The sequence below is a fragment of the Ostrea edulis genome, chromosome 4 (genome assembly GCF_947568905.1).
Source record: "Ostrea edulis chromosome 4, xbOstEdul1.1, whole genome shotgun sequence".
Taxonomy (NCBI): Eukaryota; Metazoa; Mollusca; class Bivalvia; order Ostreida; family Ostreidae; genus Ostrea; species Ostrea edulis.
The window spans coordinates 60,152,432-60,165,335 of NC_079167.1; the positions used below are offsets into that span (position 1 = coordinate 60,152,432).

General features: G+C 34.7%; 1 protein-coding gene across 1 annotated transcript; it reads left to right on the plus strand.

Moving 5' to 3' along the window:
• The first annotated feature begins 3,271 nt into the window (after positions 1-3,271).
• LOC125669076 (uncharacterized) lies at positions 3,272-9,929 on the plus strand. The gene is made up of 4 exons (XM_056161413.1): positions 3,272-3,387; positions 3,871-4,147; positions 6,320-6,432; positions 8,201-9,929. Exons 1-4 carry the CDS (start codon positions 3,272-3,274, stop codon positions 9,684-9,686), a joined length of 1,992 nt encoding a protein of 663 aa, XP_056017388.1. The 3' UTR covers positions 9,687-9,929.
• Positions 9,930-12,904: the final 2,975 nt, after the last annotated feature.

Genomic DNA, 12,904 nt, shown 5'->3' on the forward strand with positions numbered 1-12,904 from the left:
GACATTATTTGTCGAAATGCGCATCTGGTGCATCAAAATTGCTACCGTATAAGTTTTACATACAAACTGAAATAAAGGTTGAGTGAAGTAACATTGCCCGATGATGCTTCACTTTTTTAATTCTTTTGATTCATATACATATATTTACATTGATGTTTACCTTCGATATCTTTACCTATTGTAATAATAGATATTTCGTTATCAATGCATTGCAGCTGTGAACAATATGCGTATGAATCTTGATATTTATAGATGCATATTTTAACGGCTGGGAATTCCGACAGAAAATGAAAGTAAAATGTAAAAATTAGAAGAAAAAAAATCAGTTTTAAGAAGAGCCCCATGGGCCACATCCCTCACCTGAGTCACCTTCGCCCATTTTTAAAGATTTTCCATATATATTCGCATGTAAAATTTTAATACATATTGTGACCTCAACCTATTCCCAGGGGCCATGGTTTTTATAAACTTGAATTTGCATTATGTCAGAAAACTTTCATGTAAATGTATACTTCTTTGGCCTAATCGTTCTTCAAAAACAGACTTTTGAATATTTTCTCTATATATTTGTATGTAAAACTTTGATCTCCTATTGTAGTCCCATTCTACATGATTTTAACAAACTTGAATCTGCTCTGTCAGGAAGCTGTCATGTAAATGTTAACTTTTCTGGTTCAGTTATTCTTCATCAGAAGATTTTAATGCTTTTCCCTGTATATTTGTATGTAAAACTTTGATAACCTATTGTGACCCTATCCTACCCCAGGGGTAATGATTTAAACAAACTTGAATCTGCACTATGTCAGGAAGCTTTCATAGAAATTTGTACTCTCCTAGCCCAGTGGTTCTTGGGAGGAAGATTTTTAAAGATATTCTCTATATATTTGTATGTAAAACTTTCACCCCCTATTGTTGCCCAATCCTACCAACGGGGTCATGCTTTTAACAATCTTGAATTTGCACTATGTCAGGAAGCTGTCGGATAAATGTCAGCACTTCTAGCCCAATGGTTCTCGAGAAGATTATTTTAATGACCCAACCCTATTTTTGCACTTTTGTTATCATCTCCCCTTTGAAGGGGCACTACTCTTCAGTACTAGGAATACAATGCAATGTTCATTCTGATAGTAAAACATCTTTTCTCACTATCAGCTAGTTTTTATAACATGAAAAGGAAATATAGCAGCAGAGCAATCTATCAATGCAGTGTAACACCTTTGAAATTTACACAGTATTCTCAACTTCTGAAATTTCCAATGAAAGTAACATAAAATTAATGCACGTTTATATTGGAAATGCATCTAACAGATCTCAATGGACCATGACTTATGCACTAATTACTGTCAATTATTCATCCACGTCATCAAATTATGACAACATTTTCCGAAAGGTTTATAAGATTTCTTGCGGAAGTTACAACTCCTCCCGTTTGAGTAGAATTTAACAGCTGATACAAGATGGAGTGCATACTAGTAATTTACTCTCCATATGTTGCCCATACACAAGATCACGATTTTTTGTTGAATGGATCAGAACTGAAAAGTCATTGTCGTCAACTAATAGTAGTAAATAGTAATACTAGTACATAGACTTATATAAATTCAACAGAGTAGCAAGCTTTTTTTTTTTTTTTTTTTTTTTTTTTTTTTTTTAGATCTGCTATATGATAATTCAACATGTTTACAATTACTACTCCGGTGAGGCGCGGTTTGATTCATTGTGAAGATACTATACCGATTTATTTTGATATGCTGAGGTATCCATTATTACTTGCACTTGAGGAATAAAAGTCTAGGTTCTTTTATAGTGATATACAAGCAATGGAACCGCAGGATAATTAAACTAAGTATGGAACAGTTACGCTACCAATACATTTATTCTTTATATTGATATCTTGTTATAAAAGGCTTTGTGACACTTTCAGAGAACAGTGCTTTTATTGAGAAACAAAATCTTTAAGCATTGAAACAATATGCTTTATTATTCATAAAACACTAGAAATAAAATAGGAGCTGTATAATATATATATATATATATATATATATATATATATATATATAAATCGACATGTCCTAACATTATTCGCACTTATCTTGATTCTTTTCATTTATCATTTAGATTGATTAAATATTTTAAATTATTTTTCCACAGAAATACATAATTCTTTCCACTGACTTTGTGATATTTCAGGCATATATCGGCGACAAACTGATGAAATCCATGGAGTCCCTGTGGTAGTACGCAAGGAGCCGACTCATAAAGCTTTCAGAGGATGTAAATTCGTGAAGCAGATGCATTTGATGCTGTTTTATGAAGTGACATTCGTTGGTTCGTAACGTAAGTATAAACAGGTAACATTGAATCCACGAAATAACTATATCACCAGTAAAACTAGCCAATGTCACTTTCAAAGAAAACTCGCTAAATTGCTATAATATAAAATGTACCATCCTTTATCATATGAAAGGTGAAGATAACGAACAGTGATTAATCTCATCACTCCTACAATCAATACAAAATAGATAGTTGGGCAAACACGGACCCCTGGACACACCAGATGTGGGATCAGGGCCCTTATTCACAAAATATCTTACGACTAAGATGGAAAAAAGAAGTTTGTTTGATAATCAAATACCGATCACAAGGTCATAAGTATGTATTCAACTTTTATAAACCATGGATGTATTTTACATATTAATGAAGAAAGTCTACAAGAAATGAAAAATAAGGAAATTACAGTGTTTGTAAATTTCGATCTTAGTCGTAAGATATTTTGTGAATAGGTGCCCAGGGCCTACAAGCAATACAAAATAAACAGTTGGGCAAACACGGACCCCTGGACACACCAGAGGTGGGATCAGGTGCCTAGGAGGAGTTAGCATCCCCTGTCAACCGGTCACACCCGCCGTGAGCCCTATATCCTGATCAGGTAAACGGAGTTATCCGCAGTCAAAATCAGTGTGCCAAGAACGGCTTAACAATTGTTATGAAACACGTCAGGATATCCATAGGATAGAAAAATTTGATAGCATCATGTATTTCTTATACATTAAAAACAAATACGTTGTATAAAACACGAAAACGTTGATATAATGTCATATATGTATAATTTACAAATTAGGTTTGTCTTTTTCTCTAAGTTACAGACATACAAATTTTCAATACAGATGATACAGTTTTAGTGAAGGATCAGGAATTCCCAGCAGAGTACTGAATAATCAATATCCACTCCTTCATTTCTAATTGCATAATTAGATGTCGATAGTAAAACATGGATGGGCGAAATGATGAATGTGATTTCTGCGATTTAAATACAGGCACATGTACTCTTTTAAAACATAAGACATCGATGAATGAGGGCTATACAATCAAGTTTAAAGCAACAAGGTAAGAAAGGATCTGAACTCTTAAATAATTGATACAACTCACTATTATCTGAAACGTTTTTGATTTTCAACGAGAGAAAGGGCGAGCCGTGTTAATTGTATAGTATATTGTATAGAATGTCAAACTCGGTGATAGGTAGCAAATCGGCAATTATTAAATAAATACTTTTGAGTCTTAAAAGATCATAATCATGTTTGATGGCGACAGATAACATATCCTACACACTTTTTGCACAAAATCCATGATGCATGGTTTTCACAGCACGCAAACGTACGTAACTCGAGTTTCGTGTAGGCATGCATACTACATGTACATACTATGCGAGTATGTATGTACTGGTTAAGAACTTTTCCCCTGATGTACATTATACTATTATATTATGTATTAATGGACATTTTCCTTCCAGATGACATACAAGCTTACCTTGTATAGACGATGGAATCATCTTGTAATCTTTATGATTATACTGGGTCCCATTTTCAGCAAAGTTTGCGAATACCCTTTACCACCGACTATACAGAACTGTATAAGCAGATGCAAGACAAAACTAAATACAAAAGTTCTGATGGACCAGAGAGAAGAATCAATACATTACTATTGCCAAAACCAATATGTAGTGCAACGTGCCAACGAGACGTGGAACCAAGATGGTGTTCCGAAGATCAACATCAACAGTTTACAACAGTTCTCTGATATATTTGAACTATTCGATGTTGAGGAATCAAATCCCGTCAAGAAAATGAAAAGAGCAACACCTATCGTGAGAAAAGAATATCGACACTTGACTCGCAATGAAAGAGAACGATTTCACCGAGCACTGCAAGCAATGAAAGCTGACACCAGTGACAGTGTATTTTTTTCATCTTCAGAATTTGGATATGAATCTTGTGTATTTATCTGATACAAATACACTTTTCTATTATTTGAAACTTTCATGCATTAAAAACATTCGGATGGTTTTGAAATTTGAACTTATACCTTTATATTAGAGAATGTAAAAGACACAAATCCCCCTGGCAGTAAACCAATGAGCTGCAGAAATGAGTTCTACGGGGGGGATAGGGCATACCAAGCGTGTTACAGACCCACTCCTTAGAAAAACCCATCATGGTACAGCGTCAGTTTTCTACGCACGATTGAAATCTGTTATTACTCTATTCTTGCAAATAATTAATTAATTACAGCCCTTTATGAACCGACAAATCACAGCTTCATATAATTTCGTTGTTGACGTAGCCATGTGAAGTTCCCAGCCAATTCGAACTCCGTTAATTATTGTATTAATTCATAATCCCGATAAATGGTACATGTAGATATTCGGTCTTCATTTATCATAAACACGAATAATTAATCAGCTCTTAACTATTGAAAAGTAATCCTAGTAGGTTATGAAAGCCTAGTTGGATCCCCACGTCCACCAATCCCTTTTTAATAGAAAAGTATAAAAACGGACCAGACAAATCAAAACTATGGATAAAATCCTATATTCAAACCTATTTGGACTATTCTTTTTAACCGGACTGGACACATTTCGTCCAAAATATTTAGATAAAATATTGGTGGGGAAATTAGTTGACATGAACAGTTTTGTTTCTAAATAGAGAGAGAAAATATAGAAGCGTTTGAGTATGGAAATCAAAGGGGTTTGAATTCACTGGCAAATTAACTCGGCGACATCAACAAACGAACTTTGCGAAGTTGTGAGTTCTTTTTCCAAAGCGTTAGAATTCTGCAACAATAAACTAATTATTAATATGAAGTTATTCATATTTGGTTTTTTTAAATGTTTACATTATACACAATTTCCGAGTTGCGCAATAGTTGTTTCCATTTGTTTAACTCTTACGCAAATCGAGACGCAAAATACGTCTTTATACACATGAGGTGGGTACAGATGCTTATTGTTGCACTGATAGATTGCCTTTAGTATTTAGTCAAATCAATTTTTGGTTATAATAATAAATCAACAAGAGGCCCAAAGGCCTTATCGATCACCTGAGTACAAGTGAAAAAGCATCACTACTCCCAGAGCCAGAAGCTATGGAATTTAGAAACAAATTCCTGTTCTGAATATCTAAGCTTAATTCTAATGTTCAGAATCAAGATGTGTTCTTAAAACGTCACTGTCCTCAAAAGTGCATACACCGATGAAAGGCTTTGCATAATATAATAGGTTGACATTAAAACATTAAAATATATGACTAATTTGCAACCATTCTAGAGTCAAAAGCCTGGGTTGTGAAATTCACCATTTTTTGTACACCCTTTTCTGCTATTCCTAGGTATGCATCCCAATTTTATACAGTATCAGGAAACTTACAGATAAATACTATATACTAAGTTTTGCCCCACCATGGGGTCAGAACCCCTACTCCAGAAATCATCAAATTTTCAATTTTTGTAAAGGACTACCTGCTCTTTCTAAATATCCATGTAGTTTTAATTTAGTATCAACAACACTTAAGAAGATGTTATTTAAGTGTTTTACAAATAATCACTATATAGTAAGCTTGGCCCTGCCCTGGGGTCAGAAGCATTAGTGGAAATTTACAATTTTGGTCGAGGCCTTCCTGCTCTACATCAGTATGCATTTAGTTTTTCTAGAAGCTTCCTTGCTTATCATTACTATATACTCACTTTCTCTGCTAGATGTCAAGGAGTAAAGAATAAGATTTTTAAAGAAATACATAAATTTTACAATTTTTACCCCAAAATCAAGGCCCCTTATACTGGAGTGTCATGAAATTTACAATCCCCGCCTCCTTCATCTACCGATGCTACATATCAAATTTGGCCAAGATTGACCAAGTAGTTTCTGGGAAGAAGTTGTTATAGGACGATGGACGCGGACTATTAGCAATAGGTCACCTGAGTGACTGAGGTGAACTAATTAAAATGATTGTTCAACAACAATATATTTTGAATATTTCAGAACAGACAGCCCAATGCTTATGACTGGTTTGTGAACTTGCATCCGGCTGCTGTTGCACCCAGTGCTCATTTTGGACCCGCCTTCCTTGGGTTTCATCGGACCTACCTTTTTTTGTAAGTGAAAACTGTCAAGTTAAAAGAAATCATATTATCTGCAAAAACATTCAAATAATTCGCCATATAATCAGCTTCTGTGTGTTTTAGTTAGATATTGCAATGGAAGTTGATAGGATTGATTAGGTTTAAATTTTTACACAACATAGACGTCACATCAAACCAAATGATTTTTTTGAAAAATTATTTTCGCTAATTGTTGTGAAAGTATGACGAAGGCTCCAGATTTACAAGACAGATACCGTACTAAACACACTGGTATAAGCTTGTACTATCAAACTTTAGAAAGTTTTAGTTAGTGCGATCGCAAAATACTAGAAAGAAAATAACAATGTAACACCAGGTATGACAAAGTCAGATATTGAAAACATTCGAGCTTTTCCTACATTTTTCTCCTTGGGTTAATATCATATATACACCAACTTTTACCTCAACTGTGAATCAAAGAACAATAACTGCAAGTCTATTTTTAAAATAACATACATAGTATTAAAATGCAACAATTTAAATTATATATATATATATATATATATATATATATATATATATACCCATGTGTGTACGTTACTTGTATTCATCGCGATTATGTATTCGAGTATTGTCTTCACTTAAAGTAATTCAGATTTTGCAAAATCAATGATTTATTTAGATTTATGCATGATAGGAACATAAATTTTGTTGGAGTCTTTTCCTATAGTTATTGTAAAAAATCTTGTTAAAAATAAAATATTTCAAAAGTCTAAGTTATAGATGAATAATCAATGATACGTTTCAAAATATTGAATCCAAGAGCAATAACTCTGTTTCTATTGATTTCTTTATCAAGTCTATTATGCGATGATTTCCTTTATTTTTTACATACATTTTGTATATTTTTGTGAAGATACAGTTTCATGAAATTGTTATGAATGCTACTATATCATCATAACCAGTTTTTATGAGATTTTGATAACGCTGTTTAATGAAAATTGCAATTTTCTGACGGTGATATATGATTCTGATTATGTACGTCTCATATCTTAAAAAGTGTGTTGACCTATGTATTTTATTTGATAATTTGTTAGTTTTAACTCTAATGAATGGAAATAAATACACAATTTAAACTTGTATCAGATAAAACTGCGAGTATGGAGTTACCTTAAGAAACGTTCTTTTGTTATTCTTTAATTATCATTAAACCTGTCAGTAATTGTTCATTTTCCTATATGATTTTTCTACTTTGAATTTAAATGTTAGAATCTCACTACCACGTCATATATCACAATGTCGAGAAAACAAGAAATAACCATGCTACTAGTCCATGGCGATTAATTTTACAAACATTTGCACTGCTTGCATACGAATGTGTTTTTATATATGTATGTTATACGTGTAGGAATTTATCCATATGATTTATTGATTGATTGTGGTTTTACGCCGTTCTGGCAATATTTCAGCCATTTTACGGCGGTCCATATGATTTATGTAGTCACAGTATACATTCTATAGTAATAGTTAATGGTCAAATGCTGTCTGACATGTTCAATACCGATTGTTAGGCCGTTCTTTGCATACTGATTTTAACTACGGATAACTCCATTTACCTGATCAGGATATAGGGCTCACGGCGGGTGTGACCGGTCGACAGGGGATGTTTACTCCTCCTAGGCACCTGATCCCACCTCTGGTGTGTCCAGGGGTCCATGCTTGCCTGTTTTGTATTGCTTGTAAGAGTTATGAGATTGATCACTGTTCGTTATATCCACCTTTCCTTTTCTTTGATATGTAGATTCGAGCGACAATTACAAAAATATGAGCCAGAAGTGTTCATTCCATTTTGGGATTCCTCCTTTGACAATCTTTTGGAGGATCCCACTTCCAGTGCCATTTTCACATCTAGTGGCGTGGGTCCTGGAACAGGGATTATTCGGGAGGGTCCGTTCAGCGACTGGAAACACGAACACGCTGGTGTCTTAATCCGCAACATTGGATCATCAGGTAGCTTATTCAGCAGGGAATTCATTGAACTCTTTCTTTCTCAGAATCGTATTGAGGACATTGCCATTGATAGAACTAAAATAGATACCAGTCTTGAGTTTCACCACGGTTCTGTCCACAACTGGGTTAGTGGAACTCTCTCTGATATCAATTATTCTCCCGCTGATCCACTTTTCTTCATGCATCATTGTTTTGTGGACGCTTTATGGGAAAGATTTCGGGAGAACCAAATTCAACGTGGCTTTGATCCAGAATGGTATCCGTTAGTGGATGGAGGCCACGCTCCGGACGCACCAATGAGGCCATTATTGATTGGAAAAGAAGCTAATGGTGAAGACAAGTACCTGAAAAATAAGATCGGATATTCCAAATCATGGTCTTTGTTTGTGAAGTACGATGATCCACCATATAACTGTGATGTTGATTCCGATTGTCGATCAGTTCTGATGCGGTGTGAAAGGAAACTATGTCAACCTTTGACAATCGAAGAGCACGAGAGAATGCATTTTCAACATAGAGCAAAACGAGAGTTACTGGCTAATTTATCAACTCCTTATCCAGCTATGAAACGTAACTACGAACACACTCATTTGGGAAGAAATATAGATGCCACCCACCAGTTCAACTTAAAAACAAGTCCTTTTTACCACTCTTTTCAGAATTCCTTCGTGCTTAATGGTAAAGAGGATATTTCTAATTGGGTTTTTATACCAGTGATGATTTACAAAAAGAGATCGAATGGACAGAACTATGACGCCTTTCCCATTAGAAATGGAGTGCCGGATTTCTCATCTGGAGATGTATTTCAGCAAGACTTCAATATCAAAAGTAAACCGAGCAGCGAGCAGATGGGTTCCAGTAAAACAGAGAGATGCTCTCACATCGGATCTGGGATTTCTAAAGTATACGTGAAGACGTTTGGTCTGGACTATCGAGGATTTTACACTGATCATGCTCTCCTAGATGAACGATTCCCTTTGTCATCTGCTTTAAGCGCAGTAGGCGTTAAAAAGCCAGACAACAACAGAAGCAGTCACGTGTTGATTACCGCCCATGATTCGTGTGGGAAGATGTGCACAGCCTATTGTCTCAACTCTAGTACTCGTTCAATTCCTACTGAATATAAAAAGTGTTCTGGCTCTTCTCGAATAAGTACTACCAAGCCATCCATGTACAGAAGCACAGTTGGAGAGGCTTTGCTCAGTGCTTATAATATTTCAAGTATCAATCCATCAATCTCAAAAGAGAACATTGCCATAATATTTCATTGTGGCTAGCAGTTTGTATGGAATTTTATTAATTCACATTGTAGTAGTGTAATATGATTTTAGAAAACTGATATAATGTCTTGCTGGTTTTCTTACTTACACATGCACCTAAGCGTCAATATCATTATAACTTGGCACACAGGTTCTAATTGTCAGGAACCAGTATTTCTAGATATAATTTACATTTGAAGGTAGAGGGAGAGAGAAAGAGAGAGTCTGAGAATCTCATTTCATAAATTGGTGTCATACTTGTTATTTATAAAGGAGAGATTTATTAAAAGTATTGTTGATTTCGCGAAAATTCCGGTCCTACAGCCATGACTAAATTGGCGTTTCAAAAGTTTCAAAATAAGAGACTCACAAGCATTATCGGTCACCGAAGCATTAGCTACATGCATAAGCATCATTTGTTCCAAGGCCTATGAAATCTAGAAAAATTTCCTGTACTCACCAAAAAGAGATATTAAAGTTTATTTTTTAAATGCAACGTCCCCCCCCCCCGAAGTCAGAAAATCTACCCTGCGAATCATGAAATTTACACGTGGTAGAGGTTTTCCTGATCTACATCACTATGCATTTAGTTTCTATAAAGAAGAATCCTTTTTGAATTGGTCAATTGTGGCAATTTTTGCCCTAAGTCCCTAGGGGTACAAGAGTCCTGAAATTTACAATTGATGTCCCCTTTGTCCCAAAATGCTTAATACGGTATTTGAAAAGAATTGAAATGGTAGTTATCAATCAGTCACTTTCTCGTCAGAAGGCAATTAGCACTTGCCTATTTGCTATGAATCACGGTGACACCTACATATTGCATAACTACTTTCGATATATGTCATGAATTATTCTACACATTTTTACACGTGTAGTATCACTTCAAATACAGGACATCTCCATGATTGAATATTGTTTAACGAGAATATTTCACTCATATGGAGACGTCACCACTGCCGGTGAATGGCTGCAAAATTTCGGCCTATGCTTGGCGCTTATGACCTTTGAGCAGGGAGGGATCTTGATCGTGCCACATCTGCTGTGACACGGGACCTCGGATTTTGCGGTCCCCTATATATATATATATATATATATATATATATATATATATATATACCCCGGTATATAAAGCACAAAAAAATACCAACGACACCAACAACCGTGAATTGTCAAATTTTGTCCCTTCCTCAGGATGATAGAATATATACATAGAAAAGAAAACTAAATAGGAAAGGAATCTAAACTACAAAAGCTGATAATAAACAAAGCGTCTACATATTAAAATTATTGAGTGCAATGTGTGGCAATAGAAAAGTCTAGTCCCATCGAGCGTCAGTGTTGCTGGATTATAGTGCTTTATATATATATATATATATATAAAGCACTATAATCCAGCAACACTGACGCTCGATGGGACTAGACTTTTCTATTGCCACACATTGCACTCACTATAATCCATATATATATACATATATATATATATATATATATATATATATATATATATATATAAAGCACTATAATCCAGCAACACTGACGCTCAATGGGACTAGACTTTTCTATTGCCACACATTGCACTCACTATAATCCATATATATATATATATATATATATATATATATATATATATATATATATATAAAGCACTATAATCCAGCAACACTGACGCTCGATGGGACTAGACTTTTCTATTGACACACATTGCACTCACTATAATCCATATATATATATATATATATATATATATATATATATATATATATATATAAAGCACTATAATCCAGCAACACTGACGCTCGATGGGACTAGATTTTTCTATTGCCACACATTGCACTCACTATATAAATTTTATAATAGCAATTAAATATACATCCTTATTTTCAAGCTAGTAACGAAGTACTTAGCTACTGGGCTGTAGAGACCCTCGGGGACTAACAGTCCACCAGCAGAGGCCTCGACCCAGGGGTCATAATGTAAAACTTATACGGTACCAATTTTGATGCACCAGATGCGCATTTCGACAAATAATGTTCCTTCAGTGATGCTCAACCGAAATGTTTGAAATCCGAAATGACAATGAAACTTTAGAGCTATTATAGGGGAAAACTGTGCCAAAAAAGTGGAGTTAAATTCGTCTAAGGATAAGAGCTATGCGTGAGGGAGATAATCCTTAATTTTGAAATGAATTTCTAAATTTTATAAGAGCAATTAAATATACATCCGTATTTTCAAGCTAGTAACGAAGTACTTAGCTACTGGGCTGTAGAGACCCTCGGTATTTAACCCGTCATTAATGCATGAAGCAAACTGATTTTGTAAATGGGGACATCATAATTTATGTACAGTAAAACATTTTGCTTAAGTAAATACACATGTATCAAATACCGGCTCTGTCAGATTCAGAGGACCGTCTTCTGCCATTTTGGCTTGTTTACGTCGTTACGGTAACGTCAATATTGAACGCTCATACTCGGAATGTTTCGGGCGCATACATTTTACGCAATGCAAAGTTAGCGTTCAATAAATTCTCAGGATATTGAACGCTAACATTCTCTAGTTTTACGCAGATCTTATAATAGACTATTTATTAGATATATTATATATATATATATATATATATATATATATATATATATATATATATCACGGCGGGTGTGACCGGTCGACAGGTGACGCTTACTCCTAAGAACCCGATCCCACCTCTGGTGTGTCCAGGGGTCCGTGATTTCCCAATTATCTATTTTGTATTGCTTATGGGATTTATGAGATTAATCACCATTCATTGGGGGCATAATTAAAGGGGCGTAGACACAATTGTTGTGAAATTCTTTTAAGGTAATATTGATTAATAATATGATAATATTTGATATTTGTAAACCATAGCGGCAAATCTAAATTTGCAAAGCTGACTCAAAGATGTGTTTGAGATATTTTGAAAAAAAGGCACGAACCTTGTTCATGTTTACTTGTTCCGCGACTCAACTATCAACATGGCGCCAAAGTTAACAGCTTTGGTGTAAAACAAATAAAAGAGGTTTTTAAACAAAAATTGTAATTGTGTTTTCTTTCTGCATGTACCTAATCTATGTCGAAATGGTGAACGCTTTTGATATATTTCTTAAAAATCTTCCTGTTCTCACTTCCTGGCTAATGACAAGCGTGTTTATAGTCCTTTGAAATGCGCGTACACTCCTTTCACGCTAGATTTAGACGGCGTAGATTCATGAATGAATGAG

Excerpts from the sequence above, each read along its gene's own strand:
- LOC125669076 (XM_056161413.1), top strand. The coding sequence starts at position 3,272 with ATGGATGGGCGAAATGATGAATGTGATTTCTGCGATTTAAATACAGGC. Across the intron at positions 3,388-3,870 it reads ATCAAGTTTAAAGCAACAAG|CAAAGTTTGCGAATACCCTT; the intron begins GTAAGAAAGGAT and ends TCCCATTTTCAG. Across the intron at positions 6,433-8,200 it reads CATCGGACCTACCTTTTTTT|ATTCGAGCGACAATTACAAA; the intron begins GTAAGTGAAAAC and ends TTTGATATGTAG.